We start from the raw sequence: 21216 nt of genomic DNA, 5'->3' as shown, positions 1-21216 counted from the left end.
TTCCTTCTCCCCTAGAGGAGAGCAGAACCCATACAGTCCAAAGTAAAGAAGTAACTTAGAAAAATGAGCAGAAAAGAAAAGAAAAATAACCTGACCATAAACAGCTACTGTGGAAACAAGAAAGTTCAATAAATGGCACAGAAATCAATGTCTTGAAAACATCTAAAAGCAAAATCTCAAAGAATAATGTGAATCAGACTCAAGTCCCCCAAAAAAAGAATTCTTAGAAGAATCAATGAAGTTTGATTTTTGTTTTTTAGTGCTAAGATAAGAGTAGTAGTGGGGGAGATAGATGAGAGTGATACAATAAAATTATGAAAATTATAATTACTTAAAAATCATAATTGGCCAGATAGAAGATAATAATTCTGTTAGGTAATAGTAGAACAAAGTTAAAAGATGAAAAAATAAAAGAAAATTTGAATTTTTTTTTAAAGTGACCTGAAAAATAAATTGAGAAAAAATTTAAGAATCATTGACCTACCTGAAAACTATGAACAAGAAAAAGGTCTACACATCATATTTCAAGAAATTATGAATGAAAAATTCCCATATATTTTAGAAGGACAAAATAGAAACTGAAAGAATATACTGGTCTGCACCTGAATGAAAGCCCCAAATGAAAACTCTTCAGAATACTATAGCTAAAATCCAGAACTCCCAGGTCAAGAAGAAAATACTGTAACCAATCTAAAAAAACAAAGTCAAGTATCATGTAGCCTTTTCAGGATCATAAGGTTTTAGCATCTACCCCTTAAAAGGAATACAGGTCTTAGAATATGGAGTTCTAGAAAGTAAAGGTTCTAGGAATATAAGCAAGAATAATCTACTTAACAAAAATAGAGTATAATACTAGTGGGGAGAAAATGAATATTTAATGAAATAAAGCACTTTTAAAGCATTTTTGATAAAATCTAGAGTTGAATAGCAAAGTTAACAGAAACATCAAAAAGTATATATAAGTAATCATATAGAAATTTGCTGTTATTCAGTTATTTTGGCCTTGTCTATCTATTCATGCTTCTATTTGATATTTTCTTGACAACTGTAATAGTTTGCCATTTCTAGCTTCCATTTCTTTAAAGATTAATACTATTAAGCAGTCAATTGGTTGGATTTCTTAAGATAAGTAGTTTTTCCTTGAGCAATGAAAATGTCCGAAGAGGAAAAGGAATCCAATATATACATTTAAACTTAAGATATATAGTTCTCATATTTGTCTATATGAAACAAGGAACCTCTCCTTTTACACTTTCAAAACAAGAACACAGAGAAAAACATACTGTTCCTCCTTAAAACCTAGAGAAACCAAATCTTTCCAACCAAAAACAAGGAAGAAATTAAGGACTTAACAAAGTTAAATATGATCGATATACAAAAGTTACTGAATGAAAAAATTAACTATGTGCTAGAACATAAACTCATAAATAAGTGCAGAAAAACAAAAAATATTAAACATTCTTTTTTGAGCATAAAATAATAAAAATTAAAGTCATTAAAGAGCTTTTGAAAAAAAGGAGTAGGATATCAGGATAGGATACAATAGTATTTGCAGGGAGAAGCAGTACTCCACCATATCTGAAAGAAAAAACCCAACTGGGACCAGTTCTGATCATTCTAAAGGTATTTGGGACAAAAACCTAGGCTGGTAAATTGAATTGCCCCATGTATGAAGAGGCTAAGATGCTTTGGGATCTAACAGTCAGAGGAGAGAGAGTCAGAAAGTGAATAATAGGGAAATAAAAGGGGAAAAAAGCAAATTTCCAAAAATTTCAGGAAGAACAGAACTCAGAGGCTTTAAATATAAACAGACAATAGGAAAAAAGTTAAAATAGGGGGAAAAAAACTTAACAACAGGTTCAGGCATCTGAATAAATACTGACAAATGAAGGGAAACGATCCAACATTTGAAGAGACAGGGCTCTGTGGAATTTGAGAATATGGAACTACGCATGCTGCTTCTGAATGCTTTAAAAGTATAATGAGAATTTTGAGAACAGAATTTTTGAGCTGCACAGAAAAAAAATAACGGGCAAAATGTAAAAACAGGAATTCAGTGGTGTGCTTCACCAAAGAAATAAAAGCAAGAATAATAAATTGAGGATGCAAATATGTAAAAGGGAAGGAGAGGCTGGAAGAAAAGAAGTAAATAAAGCATTACCATTAAAAGAAAATATACTCAGGGCAGCTAGGTGGTGCAGTGGATAGAATACCAGCCCTGACTTCAGGAGGACCTGAGTTCAAATCTGGTCTAAGACACTTAACACTTCCTAGCTGTGTGACCTTGGGCAAGTCACTTAACCCCAGTTGCCTTAGCAAAAAATAAAATAAAAATTAAATTTAAAGAAAATATGCTCACTGTGAAAGCAAATATAGTGATCTCAGATACAGGATGTATAAAGACATAAAAATCATAGAATACCAAAGGACAATATATCAAGAATTATAGATCTTCTAGAACAACAAAAAAAAGAAAAACATCCTTAATGATGGATTTATAGAACTCTCTAGAACTTCTGAATGTGAAAAATGAAACTTCATTTGAAAGAATTCAGGTCAATTCAGTAAACATTTATTAACAGATACTATGTGTCAGGCACTATTCTAAGCACTGGGAATGCAAATAAGAAAAAGACATGACAGCCCCTGCTCTTAAAGAGCTTACGGCTTAATGGGGAATGACTATACATAAAAGGAAATTTGAAAAGTTGTCACGGAGGGGAGAGCATCTTGTTCTGTGTAGTTTAAAAACCAAGTAGAGCTTCAGATAAAAAGTACTATGAACTGGAAAGTACACATTCTGCCCTCTTGAAAGGAAAGCTCAGAAGGCAAAGGAGACTGAGGGAGGTGGGAAGGTGTTGAGCATGTAAGCCTGAATTAGCAGGTTAGTTTTGAGAAATCACAGAGAGCCTGGGTTAAGAAGTAAGGAGGGGACTCTAAACATTGGGGCTACATTTGGAGCTTGATTTCAGAAACAATAAGTTTTACAATGATAAAGGAAAAAACCTTTACGTGTAAAGTAAAGTATATTCAGATAAGACAGGCTAATGGAGTAACATGTTCTAAAGTACAGTGGGAACTCGGGATGCAGCCCAGAGTGGCCTACCTTGCAAATCTGAATTTAACCATATAGGGAAAAAAGATGGATGGGTATCTAATAATACGAAAGAGGTTGAACTCTTACTAAAAGGATTAAGAAAATCCTTACTAAAGAGATTTGTATCTCAAAGATCCCAAATAACAGAAATGAAAATAGCCGGAGTTTTAATAGCAGAGAAACCAGCAAGAAAATTCTTTCCAAATGTACACAAGAAAACGGGAGTAAAAGTAGAAATCTGATTAAAGATAACAGAAAAGAGATGAACAGAGGGAATTATGAATAGAACCTAGTGACAACTTGCTTACAGGTGAATCATTACTTTTTTGATGGGACTACATTACAACATGGTAGTATACATGAAAAAAGGAAAAGTGAAGGGAAGATGGTGAAAAGAAATGAAGATCATATACTGGATGTGGCCTGGGAGATTTGGAGATTTAAAAGTTTACTTGTTCCCTATATTGAGGAGTAGGAAGAAAACCAAATTCCCAAAGTCAAAAAAAAAAAAAAAGTTTTCACAAAAGAAAATGAATGAAAATATTAGAAACTATTGTGGCAACAAAATTAATAATTTGAAATATTTATAAATATAAAATGTTCAGATTAGTAAGAACTAGAAATTCAAATAACTCTGCCAAAGAAAAAAAGAAATGACTATAAACTCCATAGGAAAAAACCCATGACAAGATGGATTTACATATAAATTCTATCAAACATATGAAAAAAATTAATTATAATACTACACGTAAGCTATGTGTAAAAAGTAAGGAAATAAAAGACACTATCAAGTAACTTCCATGATACAAATATGATCTTTTAATGCGGAATGTTGGAAGGGATGTGGGAAAATTGGGACACTGATACATTGTTGGTGGAATTGTGAATACATCCAGCCATTCTGGAGAACATTTTGGAACTATGCTCAAAAAGTTATCAGACTGTGCATACCCTTTGGTCCAGCAGTGTTTCTACTGGGTTTATATCCCAAAGAGATTTTAAAGACGGGAAAGGGACCTGTATGTACAAGAATGTTTATGGCAGCCCTCTTTGTAGTGGCCAGAAACTGGAAACTGAGTGGATGCCCATCAATTGGAGAATGTCTGAATAAATTATGGTATATGAATGTTATGGAATATTACTGTTCTGTAAGAAGTGACCAGCAGGATGATTTCAGAAAGGCCTGGAACGACTTACATGAACTGATGCTGAGTGAAATGAGCAGGACCAGGAGATCGTTATGTACTTCAACAACAATACTATATGATGATCAATTTTGATGGACATGGCCCTCTTCAACAATGAGATGAACTAACTCAGTTCCAATGGAGCAGTAATGAATTGAACCAGCTACACCCAGAGAAAGAACTATGGGAGATGACTATGAACCACTACATAGAATTCCCAATACTTCTATTTTTGTCCGCCTGCATTTTTTATTTCCTTGACAGGCTAATTGTACACTGTTTCAAAATCCAATTCTTTTTGTACAGCAAAATAACTGTATTTAACTTATACTTTAATATATATTGGTCAACCTGGCATCTGGAGGAGGGGGTGAGGGGAAGGAGGGGAAAAGTTGGAACAAAAGGTTTTGCAACTGTCAATGCTGAAAAATTACCCATGCATATATCTTGTAAATAAAAAGCTACAATAAAAAAAGAAAAATTTTGAAAAGTTTTAAAAGTCTTCAAATAAAGATTAGATGACCACTTTTTAAAAGCTATGGTAGATGGAATCTTGTTCATATAAACATTGGATTAAATAGTTTTAGAGGTCCCTTCTGAAAAAAAAAATCAAATATGATCTTAATGACTAAAGTAGGGAGACAAGAAATAGAAAAAACTGTAGTCCACTATCTCTAATAAACTTGAACCTAAAAATATTGAAGAAAGTATTTTCATATTGATCATAGCAACATTCTTATATGGTTATACACCAAAACTTGGTTGGACTTCTATTAAGAATATAAATTTGAGTCCAATGATGGAAAAAGTATAAAACAGCCAGAAAAAGAAATCTAATTTAAATGATATGGTTATATCAAAAGACTAAAATAAAAAACTTTTAAGAGAATATGATAACCATTTTTGTTTTTAAAAAACAGGAAAAAATGTATAGAAATAGATAAAGCTTTCCTTCATATGATAAGCAGTGTTTATCTTAATCCAAGAGCTACGCATTATCTGCAGTGGAAAAATGTTAGAGGTCTTTGTAGTGAAGTAAGAACAAGAAGCAAAGATGTCCATTGCCACTGTAATTGTTTGATATAGTTATTGAAATGTTCACCATGGCAACAGGATAAGAAAAAGAAATTAAGGCAATAAACACAGGTAAAGAAGAGGCAACATTATCACTTTTTGTAGATGGTATGATGGCCTATTTTAAAAAACTTTAGAATTTGAAAACAGAAAAAGTTAATTGAAATGATAACTTCAACAAAGGATATAAAATAAACCCAGGAAAATAATCAGTCTTTCTATATATTACCAACACAGCTCAGAAGAGAAAGACAGAAAATGAAATAACATTCAAATAACTATCAAATGTTTAAAAATATTTGTTCTGCCAGCCAAGAACACACAGAAATTATAGGAATGCAATTGCATAATAATCTTTACACAAATAAAGATCTACCAAAGTAATTGAAGAAATATTATTTTTTTTTAAGACTGGGCTAAGCCAGTAAAATAAAGATGATAATAGGTTAGTTGCTTATTCATTGCCATAACACTCAAACTACCAAAAGATTTCATTATAGAATAGGGGGTTGGGGACAGAACAGAATTTTTCTAGAGGAAAAAAAAGTCAAGAATCTCAAAAGATATACTGTGTGTGTGTGTGTGTGTGTGTGTGTGTGTGTATTAAAGTGGTAAGGAAAGTGTCCTTTAAAGTACCACATTACAAACTGTTGTATAAAGTAGTAATCATCAAAACTGCTTGTTTAAAAAAAAAAAAAAGTTTGGGGTAGCTAGGTGGAGCAGTGGAGCACCAGCCCTGCAGTCAAGAGTTCAAATCTCGACTCAAACATTTAACTCTTCTTAGCTGTGACCCTGGGCAAGTCACTTAACCCTAATTGCCTCAGCAAAAAAAAATAAAAGAAAACAGAAGTTTATCTGTAGTACAATTTATGTACACAACCTTACAGAAGCAAATGAATATACATTGTATTTGATAAACTTTTATTACACAGGTAGTCTGTAAAAATTGCTGGTAGGATGGTAGAGCAGAATTGCTGGTATTGAGTTCAAATAAAGAATTCATACCATATAATACAATAAAATCTCCAAATGAATACAAGATTTTGATATAAAAGATTACATCATAAACAAATTAGAGACATAGGGAAGGAGATACATACCTTTTAGAATTGGTGTAGTGAATAGAATGACCACAACATGTAATCAGAAATCCCTGAGTTCAAATTTGATCTCAGAAACTCAGTTATATATTTAATTCCCGGCAAGTCACTTATTCTTTCTCAAATTAGTTTCTTCTTTAAAAAGAGGATAATGCTGCCACCTACCCTTACAGGAATATTGTGAGGATCAAACAATAACCTATATGAAATACTTTGCAAATCTTACAGCACCTATATAAATGCTACCTTTTGTTAATATTATCACTATTATTAATGGTTTGAAGAATTCTTGACCACAAAAGGTAAAGATAAATGGCTAGGAAATTAAATGTATAATTTTGATTATATATCTGTCTAATATGTAAGGCACTTTGAGATTAATTCATAAAACTTTTATTGCAATGTGCTGTATGCAAGGCATTATTCCCAATTGGCAGCATAAACTATATATAATTCTAGTGAAGTAAGTACACAGTAGAAAACCCCTCGGCTATTTAGCATTTGAGATAAGACATTTCTCTGTGTGTGTTTAAGGAAATATACATATAATTATACAAAAACATGCCAAATTACATAATAAGATGTCTTTTGATCAATCAGTGAACACATTAAACATCTCCTATGACTTGTGTCCTTAGACCCAGGAATATCACTACTAAGCCTGTTCCCAGAAGAGATCAAACAAAAAGGAATAGACCCTTTTATATTCAAAATTATGTACAGTAGCTCTTTTTGTGGTAGCCAAAAAAAAAAAAAAAAAAAATAGACACTAAGAGGATTTCAAACAATCAAGGAAAGGCTGAATAATTTTTGTTATGTGAATGTGGTAGTACTATTGTTTTGTAAGAAATGAAGTATATATTTCAGAAAGAAAGAGAAAAACTTAATGAACTGATGCAAAATGAATTGAGCAGAACCAGTATATCAATGTATATCATAACAACATTGTTATAAAAATGAATAATTTTAATGGCTTTTATGTACTTATTGGTGAAAAATTAAATGGGTAGAACTTGGAGAACAATTTGTAAAATAACAACAGTGCATACTCTGATCAATAACAATGACTATTCATAATTCTAATAGATGATGATGAAACATACTATCCATTATAGAGAAGTGATGAATTTAGCATGTGAATTTGAGACATATATTTTTGTATGCCATTATTAACAAAACTTGTTTTTCTTGACTCTACATATTTATTATAAGAAATGTAATTTTCAGGGCAGCTAGGCGGTGCAGTGGATAGAGCACCAGCCCGGACAGCAAGAAGACCTGAGTTCAAATTTGATCTTAGACACTTAATACTTCCTAGCTGTGTGACCCTGGCAAGTCACTTAACCCCAATTGCTCTAGGGAAAAAAAGGCAAAAAAAAAAAAAAGAAAGAAAGAAAGAAATGTATTTTTCTTCCCCCCTCTCTCCTCCCAATGGGGTAGAAGGGGGAAGAAAATCAAATATTTATATTAATTTTTTAAAAATTAGAGAAGTATGGAGGGAGTGAAGTGGAATTCAAGTTATTTCACTTTTAAATGGCATTACAATAGTGTTTGTTTTACTTAATTGTTTTATTGTGTAATAAGAACCCTTAAAGGGTGGAAGTAATCTATAAATAAAATGTATAAAAACACTTTAAAAATAAGAATTTTTAAAAATTTACTATATAGCAGGCACTAAGCTACACACTAGAAATACAAATACAAAGACTGAAATAATTCTTACCTACCCTAAATTTCATTCCAAGAGAAATATACAGGAAAAAAAAATAATTCAGGCCATTGTGGGGGTGGGGGAGGGAAGCAGTGAACATTTTGGATAATAACTTCTAAAAACATAATTTAATATATTCAGTACATAGTTGGAGGAATTTGGTCAGTAAAGTACTGATTAGTAGTCCAATCAAAACTGATTTAATGAATTGACAGATGATTTATAATTACTATATCAAATGTTTACATTTCTACTAAAGTACTTGACATTTAAAAACAGCTCATATCCATTTAGTTAGCTGTTATTTCAGAAGAAAAGATTTGCCAAGAAAAATGGCCCCTTCCTGTTGCACTTTCTTTATTAATTGTCTATATTAATGAGTTTTTATTTATTGAAAACATAAAATACCTGAGGAGGGAAATGAAAGGTTACAATTGTAAAAATCTGAAATAATCCTGCAATATATTGAGGAATTTCCATAAACCATTTTTTATCATTTTTTTCTACTAAATAAAAATTGTTTACTAAGGAAATTTTTCTTTCTTAAAAAACCTTTTTAATAGCATCTTTTAATTTTCAAAATAAATGCAGAGATAGTTTGCATCTTGTAAAACTTTATTTTCCAAATTCTTCTCCCTTCTTTTCCCCATCCCTTCCTTTAAACAGCAAGTAATGCAGTATGGGTTAAACACGTGCAATTCTTGTAAATATATTTCCTCATTTATCATTTATCGTATTATGCACAAGAAAAATCACATCAAAAAGGAAAAAAAATTTAAAAAGCAGCAAACAACAAAAAAGGTGAAAATATTATGTTGTGATCCCCATAGGCCTCTTTCTGGATGTGCATTGCTCTCTACATCACAAGTCTGCTAGCATTGGCTTGAATGAATCACCTCACTGTGTAAAAGAGCCAAATTCATCACAGTTGATCCTCACATCATCTTCCTGTTATTATCAGAATCAGGAGGTGTAAAATTAAACCCATTCTAAACAAGAAGAACCAAATAGGTCAGTCAACATAAAAAAATTATTTCAAGATATTATATCTTCAAGATAAAAGTCCTTCAAGATATTCTTAAATTCCATTTCTTCTGTGAAACTGTGGAGGAATCTAGATTACTTTTTACCCAATTTGTTTTGTCTAAGATTTCTTCCTTCTCTCTGGAAAGATGGGGGAGGAAGTGGATCTCTTCGATAAAGAGAGCTAATTCAGTTTCAATTGATCAAAGATGGGCAGAAGCAGCTACACCCAAAGAAAGAACACTGGGAGATGAATATAAACTGCTTGCATTTTTGTTTTTCTTCCTGGGTTATTTATACCTTCTAAATTCAATTCTCCCTGTGCAACAAGAAAACTGTTCGGTTCTGCACACGTATATTGTATCCAGGATATACTGTAACCTATTCAACATGTAAAGGATTGCTTGCCCTCTGGGGGAGGGAGTGGAGGAAGGGAGGGGAAAAATCAGAACAGAAGTGAATGCAAGGGATAATGTTGTAAAAAATTACCCTGGCATGAGTTTCTATCAATAAAAAGTTATTAAAAAAAGAAAGAAAGAAAGATATGGGGGAAATTCCCTACCAAAATATTTTTATCTAAAGTTATATTATTTAAATAAAATTAAAGAAGGTCGGAATCCTCATTATGAAATCTTTACAGGGTGATCATAAATATCAAGTGAGATAATTTTTGAAAAGTACTTTTTGCATTCTTTAAAAGTCTAAATAAATGTGAGCCAGATATTGTAAGAAGTTAGTATGTTAATTGCTAGGGATTGAAATGGAAAGATAGGACAGAATAATATGGTAGATTTGTTCATGGATTACATGACATAATTTCCTTAGTGTTTTTAAACACTTAAAGACTCTTCATCCTGTTAAGGAAAATTATTTTTATTTTAGGTGCTACTCTAAGTATGAGACCTGCTCCTATTCCAGTAGAAGACCCAGAATGGAGACAGACACCTCCCCCAGTCACTGCAACATCTGGCACCTTCAGACTACGGCGTGGTAGCCGATTTACTTGGAGAAAAGAGTGCCTGGCTGTCATGGAAAGGTACATTTGTTCTCTTCTTAATAGTTTGAGTGAGATATTTTCTAAATTTAGAAGAGAAATTACCAAAAGCATTTAAATCCTTGACTAGAATCCAACAAGTGCTTTTATTTTTTTCTTGAGGTTATCTACTAGTTTCCATATAAGTCCCATTTAAGAAATATTTTAGTATTGTAGGTACTGTCATATTAGAATCTGAATCTTACATGGCCCTTAAATTGAATATTTTCACAGATGAGTAATTGTTTTTGAATTTTGGGGATCTAGATCATAATTTATTTACTTAATTTTCATTTTGTTTTTATGACTTTCTCCTTTTGGTTCTTATCCTGAGTTGTTTTCTTATGTCACATTTTAAACTGAATTTTAAATACTCTCTTCATTTTTATATTATTTAGCTCTAATTAATAATTTATCAATAATTGGCTCTGAATGAAATCATTTATAAATACATTGAAATTCATTGGAATGAAAATTCTTTTTTGGGAAGATCATTTTCTCTCCTAGAAAAATTTCATTTTTTTCAATTCATATCTCAAGTTTCACTTTTTTCAATTTCTATCTCTTCCTTCTTTCACTTCCAACTCTGCCTCTTCCAGAAAGGCTTATCTTATTAATCCTACCAAATTAATCCTTTATTCATTGTCCTTCAGTGCTATTGTATTCAGATTATTTTATAACATTTTTATTGCTATTGTTTTGTAAATGTTTATATGTCATTTTGTAACTTTATTTTTTCTCTAGATGACTTATGAATTCATTGAGGAGGGGAGTCATGTATTTTATATTCTCTACATACAAATCAATTAATTAATGAGTATTGTATCTCCTATGAGGTGGGCACTGAGAATACAAAGACAAAAATAAATAGTTCTTTTCTTTCAGGAAGGGATGGCCTATTACTGTTCTCTGTTATTGAGTAGTCTAAATATAACAGGCTTAGCAAACATTCACTGAATCATTAAGAAGTCAGGTGTTCAAGTTTAGGATCCCTGACTACAAATAGAATCAGGATTTTTAAGTAATTAATTTTACCAAGCTTTTTTTTAAAAAGAAAATAAATAAAAGTAAGCTTTTCTTAAGTACTGGGGAAAATATTTAACAGATTAAATAGAATTTATGTATTATAGATAAGTAAAATGAGAGTACCCATTAGAATTGTATATATTAAGAATATTTCAAGGAGGGGATAATTTGGAACAGAAGGCTTTGCAAGGGTCAGTGTTGAAAAATTACCATGTATATGTTTTGTAAATAAAAAGCTTTGATTAAAAAAAAAAAAATAAAGAGGTCTCAGAAACCTAGGGGGAAATATTTCAGTAAAATATGTATGGCTTGAATATGGATATGATGAGAGAGAGAAAGGGAGAGGAAGAGGAAGAGAGGAGGGAGGGAGAGAGAGGGAGGGGGGAGGAGAGAGAGAGAGAGGATTAGGGAGAAAGGAGGAGGAGGAGAGGAGGGAAGGAAAGAAAGAAAGATGTAATTATATAATTATATGTACTTTGTGGTTGGAAGTGGTGTTATGTTTTCACTAATTGTAATGTGCATGAGTTCTAGTTGTTATTTAAAAAAAAAAGTTTTTTCCCATATCAAGACTGAATTTACCTTTTTACAACTCCCACTCATTTTTCCTGATTCTGTCTTCTGGGACAAAGAGAATAAGTTTAATACTTTTTCCATTATAGCTCTCAGACACTTGAAGAAAGGTGCCACATCTCCCTTGAGTTTTCTCTTTTCTAGACATAATATCCCTAAGCCTCTGAAATAATCTTTATATGGCATGGACTTCGTGATCCTATTTTTTTCTTTTCCAAATAGTCTCTATTGTTAATGTCATTCTCATTTTTATCTATAATAGGCAAACCTGTAGCTTTCAATGTTTCTTGTAGTCAATGTTTATTTGTCTTTCATTGTTTTTCTCACGTCCACATTTATAAATCACAGTTTTCACCACCACCATGCCTTTTTTTTCCCGTACTCTCAAGCATATCTATCCTTTGATGTAATACTATCTCTTCACTGCTGGTCTTGGGAGATTAAAAAAAGAAGAACAACAAAACACATTTAACAAATATGTGTAGTAAAACAAAACAAATTCCCATTTGTCAAAAAAAAAAAGGTATCTTATTTTGCATCTTGAGTATTATATCCTTATAAAGAGGTAACTAGTATGTTTCATCATCAGTCCTTTGGAATATTAGGTGGTCATTCCATTCAGAGTTTTTACATCTTTAAAAATTGTTTTTCTTTAAAATATTGTTGTTATTGTATCAAATGTTTTGTTCTGTTCAGCTCATTCTCAGGTTTCTCTGATATCATCCATTTCTTAATCTCTTAATATCCACTAAAATTTGATTACATTTACATATCGTAATTTGATTAACCATTCCCCAATAAATGAAAACCTTTTTAGTTTCTACTTCTTTAATACTACAAAAAACGAACAAACAAAAAACCAAAGAGCTGTTGTAAATGGTTTTGTATGGCACTTTTTCTATTTCTTTGATCTCTTTGGATTATAGGCCAATTAGTAGCATACATAACTGGGTCAAAATAGTAGCTTTGGAGTTCTAGCTTTATTTTTCAATTCAGTAATTTTTTTTTCATTTTTGTTAATCTCTTATTTGATTTTCAAAATTTCTACTCTAGTATTTAGGGTGTTTTGATTTGTCATTTTTCTAGTTTTTTCTTAAATTTTGTGCCAAATTTGTTGTTTTTCCTTTCTCTTATCTTTTGATCACTCTTTAAAATCAGAGAGTTTAGACTGCTAGATGACTATTTAACCTCTCAGTACTTTAGCTGCATTTCATGAACTATGTTATATTGTAATTTTCTTTGATAAAATACTCAATTTTTTTTTCTATAATTTGGTTTCTAGCCCACCAATTCTTTAACTTATTTAGTCTATTTTTAAAAAATTCTTCCTTAAAAGGCCTTTTATTGAGGTATTTTGAGCCAGTGGAATGGAGGAGAATCAATTGATCCAGAATGAAATCAAAGTAGTGATCACAGTATCATTAGATTAAGTGCATCCACATTTTGTAACACATTATGAGAGGTGAAATTTTGTCTTAAGAAAACTTAAAAGCTAAAGGTAGGGGGAAGCTAGGTGTCATAATGGACAGAGCACTGATTCTGTAGTCAAGAGGACTTAAGTTGAAATCCAATCTCAGATACCTCATGCTTACTAGCTATGTGACTTTAGTAAGTCATTTAACTACAATTGCCTCACCAAAGAAACCAAAACAACTTAAGACTTTATGGAAATCACTGGAACATGGAAGTCTGCCAATATATTACCTATTCTTTTAATTGTCCCTTGAATTGTTGGTTATGACCCAATTAAAATGACTGACCATTAAAAAAAAAGATTTTTTTATTGCATATAAGTTTATTCAATATACATTATAATCAATAAATACTATGCTTAATATTTCTACTTTTCTGCATTTATTTATGAGCTTATGATTGTTCTCTTTCCTGTCCTGCATTTCTTCTTAAACCTCTCTTTCCCCCCACTTATTTCCCATTTGAGTTTAATACATTTTTACAAATTTCTTTGTTTGTGTCTGCTTGTGTGTTTGAGTTTGTCAACCCTTTTTTGTCCAGTTTAGATGAATGTGAGCTTCACAATAGGCCCATTCTCCCCATTCCTTCCTCCACATATGTATACTCTTCATTTCATATACTCTTACTAAATGAGAGAATGATTTTTTTTCTCTCTATCCTACTCCTTTCTCCTGCATCATGATCCTCTGGTTCATTCTATTTCATTCTCCTAAGTCCATCACATAAATCAAAATCACTCCCAAGTTCTCTGTTTGTGTAAACGTTTTCTGTCACCTTTGACGATACTGGGTCTATCTGAGGACGTCTTTCTTTTGCTATTAATCAGATGGCTACTATGTGGCAGGCATCACTCTTAAGTCCTGGAGATACAAAAAGAGGCAAAGGACAGTCCTACCATTGTGGAGCTCACAGTATTGGGAGATTATTTTTAGCATGTAAACAGTTTACCTAAATTTTTCTTGACTCCTCCATTTCAAAGCATAAAGTCAATTCTAACTATTCATCAGGAATATCAGAAAATCCTTTGTGTTATGAAAGGTCTATTTTTTGCCCTTGTAGAGTCATACTTATTTTTGCTAGATAACTTCTGCTTAATTGTTAACCTTTTATTTTTTACTTTTCAAAATGTCTTATTAAGCCATCCTTTTCAGCTTCCAAATCTTATGTGATCTTGATTAATGATTCTTGTTATTTGAATGTTTATAGTACTTTTTCTTTGATTTGGTCATCTCTGGACTTTTTCTCTGATTTTCCTGTTAGTTTTCATTTGACAATTTTTTAAAGGAGGTTACTAGTGGATTTTTCCTATTATCATTTTTTATTCCTGATCCTTGACAATGTTCGTTTATGATTTTTTTTTTATGATTTTTCTGATTGTGGCAGCTAAGGTTTGAGATATGGGGGAGAAGGAAGGCACTTTCATCATCTTTAAGTAATTTGATATTATCTCTGTTTTATTTGTTTTCCAGATAACTTTTTTAAAAAAATATGCATGTTATATCTTTTTTTGCTATTTAAATATTATCATTTTATTTTTTCTTTTGTGATAATTTTCTTGTTTGTCCTGTTTAAATTTTCAGAGAGTTAAAGTCTTAGGTAAAATTTGCTATTAGTGTTTTTAGGTATTAATTCTCCTTGCCATTTTTTTGTTTCTTACAATTCCATTTTTTATATTTCATTTAATTTTTTTGTAGTCATCATGCCCAGATATTCTTTTCTATGATTCTCTCCTTAGACTTATTAAGCTACTTTATTCTTCTGGTTTTTTTAAATCTGGCTTTATTTTAAAATATTTCTTCCATTATGTTCTGTTTTTATTTTTTCCCTTTACTCATAATTTCCACCCTGATCCCTCACAAACATCCCAGTAAAGTTCTAAAAGCTTATCAAAAATAACAGTTATTAAGAAATTCAAGGAGAATTAGTTGTAAGTTTCTTCTCTTGATTCAAAAATTGCTAAAAAAAATTTGTCAGACATATGGCAGAAACAAATTAGGGTGGTGAAGGTAAAGTGAGAAATGGCATGGGCATAAAAGATACAGCCAGATGAAGAAGGAGCACCCAGGGGCAGCTAAATGGTATAGTGGATAGAGCACCATCCCTTAGCCTCAGACACTTAACACTTCTTAGCTGTGTGTGACCTGGGGCAAGTCATTTAACCCCAATTGCCTCAGTCAAAAAAAAAAAAAAAAAAAAAAAAAAGAGTATCTACCCCACCATTACCTAAGAATTTCATCCCCGGCAGGAAACTGAACCAAATTTTTTCTTAGGAAATTCATTAATAGCGTGTTCAATTTCCTTTTCTAAAATGGGACTATTTAAGTAATTTATTTTCTCTTCTGTTAATCTGAACAATTTATATATATATATATATTTTTAATATTCATCCATTTCATTTAGATTGTTGGATTTGCTGCCATACAATTGGGCAAAATAGCTCCTAATTATTTCTTTAATTTTTTTCATTGGTGGCAAGTTCACCCTTTTCATTTTTGATGTTGGTGATTTGGTTTTTTTCTTTCCTTTAGGCTTATCTATTTTGTTGGGTTTTTTTATGAAAAAAAAATCAACTGTTAGTTTTATTAATTCAATAGTTTTCTTAATTTCAATTTTATTAATCTCTCCTTTGAGTTTCAGAATTTCTAATTTGGTATTTAGTTGGAAGTTTTAAATTTGTTCTTTTTCTAGCTTTTTAAATTCTATGCCCAATTCATTGATTTCTTTCTCTATTGTATTCATTTAGCTATTTAGAGATTTAAAATTGCACCTAAGAACTGCTTTGGCTGCTTCCCATAAGTTTTGGTAGTTGTCTCATTCTCTTAGATGAAATTATGGAGTGTATGTATGATTTATTGTTTGACCCATTCATTTTTTAGAATTAGATTATTTAACTTCTAATTGGTTTTTAGTCTATCTTTCCCTGGTACTTTATTGAATATAATTTTTATTGCATTGGGGTCTAAAAAGTAAGCAATTACTATTTCTGCCTTTCTGCATTTGATTGTGAGGTTTTTGTGTCCTAATATACCTGGTCAGTTTTTATGTAGGTGGCATGTACTGCCAAGAAAAATGTGTATTCCTTTCTCTCTCTATTCAATTTTCTCCAGAGGTCTATCATACTTAGGTTTTCTAGAATCCTATTAACCTCTCTAGTTTCTTTCTTATTTGTTTTATGGATAGATTTTTCTAATTCTAAGAAAGGAAGGATGAGATTCCGCCACTGGTATAGTTTTGCTGTCTATTTCTTATAAACTGGCTTAATATAGTCTCTGGGAATTCGTATGCTCTACTTCTTGGTGCATATACATTTAATGTGTTTACCTCTTCATTGTTTAGGGCACCTTTTATCAAGATGTACTTTCCTTCTTTATCTCTTTTAATTAGATCTGTTTTTACTTTTGTATTATCTGAGATCAGAATTGCCATCCCTGCTTTTTTTTTTATTTCAGCTGAAGCATAATAAATTCTGTTCCAGCCCTTTACCTTTACTCTGTGTGTATCTCTCTGTGTCAAATGTGTTTCTTGTAAACAACATATTGTAGGATTTTTTTTTAATCCACTGTGCTGTTCCCTTCTATTTTTTATGGGAGATTTCATGCCATTCACATTCACAGTTATGATTACCGGTTTATATTTCCCTCCATCCTATTTTCTCCTCTGTATATACTTTTGTTCTCTCTTTCCACCCTGTCCTTAATAGTGTTTTGTTTTCTTTTTTGACTCACTCCTCCACTACTTTATCTTCTATCACCCTTCTCTCTTCTTTTACCTTTTTCCTTAGTGATTCTGCTTTCCCTTCTATCCAGTCCCTCCCTTTTCTTTCCTCTTTCTCCTCCTACTTCTTTATAGGGTTAGATAAATTTCTGTGCTAAACTGAATGATTAAGTTATTCCCTCTTAGGACCAAAGCTGATGCGATCAAGCTTCAGACAATGCTCATCTCCTTCCTTTCTTTCCCTTGTCTTTTGTGCCTCTTCATGTGATCTAATTTGTTTTATTATGCCTCTTCCTCTTCTTCTAATACAGATCTTTTTCTACCCTTTAATGTCTTTTTCTTTGATATCACTTCAGAGTCCATTCACAATCAGACCCTCTGTCCATGAGGTATGCCCCTCTGTCTGCCCCAGTTCACAAGTTATCATATTCCCATCTAGGGATGTAAATAGTATACTCTTAAATAATACACATTTTCCCCCTGTTTACCTATCTATGCTTCTCTTGAGTCCTGTGTTTGTAGATTAAATTTTCTGTTTAGGTCTGGTTTTTTTCAATAGAGATGTTCATTGAAAGTCTCTTATTTCATTGAAGATCCATCTTTTCCCCTAAAAAATGATCCTGAGTCTTGCTAGGTAGTTAATTCTTGGTTGTAACCCCAGGTCCTTTGCCATCCAGAAATGGTATTCCAGGCCCTCTGATCCTTTACTGTAGAAGCTGCTAGGTCCTAAGTAATCCAGACTGTTTTTCCTTGATACTTGAATGGCTTTTGTCTGTCAGCTTGCAGTATTTTTTCCTTGAGACTATAGTTTTGGAATTTTGTAACAGTGTTCCTTGGGGTTTTTCTTGTGGGATCTCTTTAGAAAGGTGATCAAGTTATAACCACATATTAGGTAAATAGGGGCAGGGTACCTTTGAAAATTTTAAGATGTTTTGTTAGAGAAGTAATGATAGGGATGCTTTAAAAAAAAAAAAAAGGAACAAGAGGGACAAGAGTATACCCTTCTGTTTTTAGAATTTCTGAGTAATTTTCCTTGGTGATCTCGAACAATGCTATCCAGGGTTTGGTTTGGTTTGGTTTGGTTTTGGTCACAGCTTTCAGGTAATCCACTACCTGATAATACAGCTTGTAATTGATGATATATCTCTCTTCTGGATCTGTTTTCAAAGTTGGTTGTTTTTTTAATGAGGCATTTCACATTCTTTTCCATTTTTTCATTCTTTTTAGTTTGTTTTAACTGATTCTTACTGTTTCATAGAGTCCTTAGCTTCCATTTGCCCTGTTCCAGTTTTTAATGTGTGATTTTCTTCAGTTAGCTTTTGTGTCTTTTTTTTTTTAACCAATTGATTAATTCTACTTTTGAAGGCATTCTTTTCCGCAATTTTTTTTTTTTTTTTGCATTTAGCCAGGATTTTTTTAAGGAACTGCCTTCTTTTTCCAAGTAGTTGACTCTTTGTTGGATACCTCTCATTTCTTTTCTCATTTTTTCTTCTACCTCTCTTATTTGCCTTTTAAAGTGTTTTCCAAGAGACTTCCAAGAAGTCTCTTTGGGCTTGAGACCACTTCATATCACACTTTGAGATTTCCTCTGTGGGCATTTTGTCCTCATCTGAGTTTGTGTTTTGATCTGTCCTGTCACCATAGTATCTTTCTGTGGTTTAGGTTCTTTTCTGTTTCTTGCTCATTTTCTTTCCTTTTCTTTTAGCATTTCCTTTTTTTTTTTTTTTTTTTTTAAACTTTTATAGTCAAGCTCTGCCTCTGGGGCAAAGGTAGGGCTATTCCAAGCTCCCTGTGCATGCCTGAGCCTTGGCTTTGAGCATAGGAGCCCCTTGTGTTTTCTGGGGGTAGCTTTGCCTGCTATATTTTAAATAGCCTGGTTTCTTAAAGTTTGCTTTCTGAGCTGGGACTAGAGGCTGCTCCACTGATCTTTTCTACTGAGCTAGAACTGAGGGTCTTAATTCTGATTAAGACCCTCTTCCCGGCTTTCCCGGGCTGAGCACCTTTTTCACCTCAATGAGAATGGCTTTTCTTGAAGTTTTTAAATCCATATTGAATTGGAAAATGGTTTCATTCCATCACACTCTGTTCAGAGGCTTGGTTTCATGTGGTTTGTCGAGGGAAACTGGAAGAGCTCAAGCAGCTTCCTCGTTTTACTCTGCCATCTTGTTCCTACCCCTGGGACTCCTATTCATGCCTTCTTAATTTCACATACTCAGCTCTTTTCACTCTACCTTATTATCACTTTTAAGAGAAAGACAAAATATGTGAGCCAGAGGGGCAGAGGAACTCTAAAAATGCAGTACAAATTTAAAGTTCCATGGTAATTTAGTGGAAAAGTACAGTACATTACAAATATAACAAAGAAAACAGGTATAACATACTAAAACTGTATATAGAATTTAGGTTTTTTTAAAAAAGATGATCTGATTTTAGAAAATGAATATTTGGTTGAGATTGAAAAACCTGACTTTTAGTTTGAATTCTAACTCCAACCTTTTGCAAGTTGCTCTCCTTATTTTCACAGGTTTCATTATCTGTTAAATAATCAGCAAGCTTTTGTTAATTGCCTACTATGTGTCAGGCACTGTAAATAGGTGTTATGTATACCAAGACAAAAATGAAAAAGCTCCTCCTTTTAAGATTTTTGGTTTCTGTCTGGTAACTTATGATCCAGTACATATAAATATATGCAGAATACAGAAGACAATTGTGGAGGAGTAGGAAGACTAACCACTGAGGATCAAGAAAGGCTTCACGCATAAGTTGGAGCTACATAAAGGTCAAGGAAAGGAAGGAAACAACAGTGGGTTGATGAGAAAATAATGAATTCCAGGCTTGGAAGCAGCCAGTGAAAAGAAAAAGATTTGAGAAATGGAGTGCTATGTATATACAAAAATTTTATTTATAAGTATGACAATATATATTTATAATGGCAGTTTGTGTTGCAGTGAACTTTAAACAAAGTGGAGACCCTCCAATTTGAGAATGATTGAACAAGTTATGCCATATGAATGTAATAAAATATTGTTGTATTGTATGAAATGACAAAAGGGATGGATTCAGAGAGAGATGGGAAAAATTTGATAACAATTTTGAAGTGAGGAGAATTACTTAAGTTATAACCACATGTTTGGTAGGTAGGGGCTAGGTACCTTTGAAAAATTTTAAATGTTTTGTTAGGGAAGTAATCATAGGGATGCTTTAAAAAAATAGGAAAGAAAAGGACAAGAGTATGAAGACATTTTAAAAATATACAGAAGAGACTATAGGGAGATTCAAAGGGGAACACAGAAGCAAGGAAATGTTTTTGCTACCATGTTTAATTTAATATATGTCATCAATTACAAGCTGTATGCAGTGGATTTGTGATTTCCTTACACAAATCATTTCAAGGGGGGTATAGAATTTTTTTTTGTTGGTTCCTAGTAAATCATTAAAAAACCAAATTCGAATCAATCAAAATTGGAAAGGTAGATTCAAATCAAGTTGTAAAGAATTTAAAAGTGAAACAGGAATTTATGTTCCTATGCAATAGGAAACCAGGCATGTTAGTATACATTTGTAATCCCTGCCCCTTGAGGAGACTAAAGCTCATGAATTTCCTGAGTTCTGAACTGTAATTGGCCAGTGAAACTGATCAGATCTTCTCATTGAATCTGGTATCAGGGGGTCACTAGGAGACCTACTGAGTGACAAAACTCCCCCAGGCTAGAAAAAATTATAGAGCTGCCATGCTGTTTAATAATAGAATTAGTCCATGAGTGGCACTTCTAGCCTGGACAAGATAGGGAGACCCTGTCTCAACAACAACAACAACAAAATGGCAGTGATAGGCTTTAGAATTTATTTTCTTAAGGTATGACTTGATCAAACTTGTGGCTTAACAAAATCATTTTAGCAATAATATGAGGACTTGACTACACTAGGGAAATTCTTAAGGCAGAGTGACTATTGCAGAAGTTTAGGCAAGAAAGGATAAAAACCATAACTAAGGTGATAAGTTGAATAAAGGCACTGAATGTAAGAGATGTTGTAAAGATAGAAGTGACAGGATTTGACAACTATAACTGGATATGTGGGTATAGTGGTTTCATAGGAGGATAATGCCAAAAATAAAACTGGTGATATGAGGGATGGTGATTTCTTAAAGGAAGCAAAGAAGTTCAGAAGAGGAGTGGGCTTTAAAGGAAAAAAAGAATGTGTTTTGT

At 32.3% G+C, this 21216-nt stretch overlaps 1 protein-coding gene across 2 annotated transcripts in view; it reads left to right on the top strand.

The window, feature by feature from the left end:
- The window catches only part of HMBOX1 (homeobox containing 1), a 250258-nt gene that overhangs the window by 172366 nt on the left and 56676 nt on the right, over positions 1–21216 (top strand). For both annotated transcript variants that reach the window (XM_051975742.1, XM_051975741.1), the window contains exon 6: positions 10075–10228. In XM_051975742.1, the coding sequence (XP_051831702.1) occupies positions 10075–10228 (154 nt within the window). The remainder of the gene's footprint in view (positions 1–10074; positions 10229–21216) is intronic.

Source organism: Antechinus flavipes, chromosome 2 (assembly GCF_016432865.1).
Source record: "Antechinus flavipes isolate AdamAnt ecotype Samford, QLD, Australia chromosome 2, AdamAnt_v2, whole genome shotgun sequence".
Classification (NCBI taxonomy): domain Eukaryota; kingdom Metazoa; phylum Chordata; class Mammalia; order Dasyuromorphia; family Dasyuridae; genus Antechinus; species Antechinus flavipes.
The sequence above is the reverse complement of the archived record's forward strand: the minus strand, read 5'-3'. Positions and strand labels throughout refer to the sequence as shown.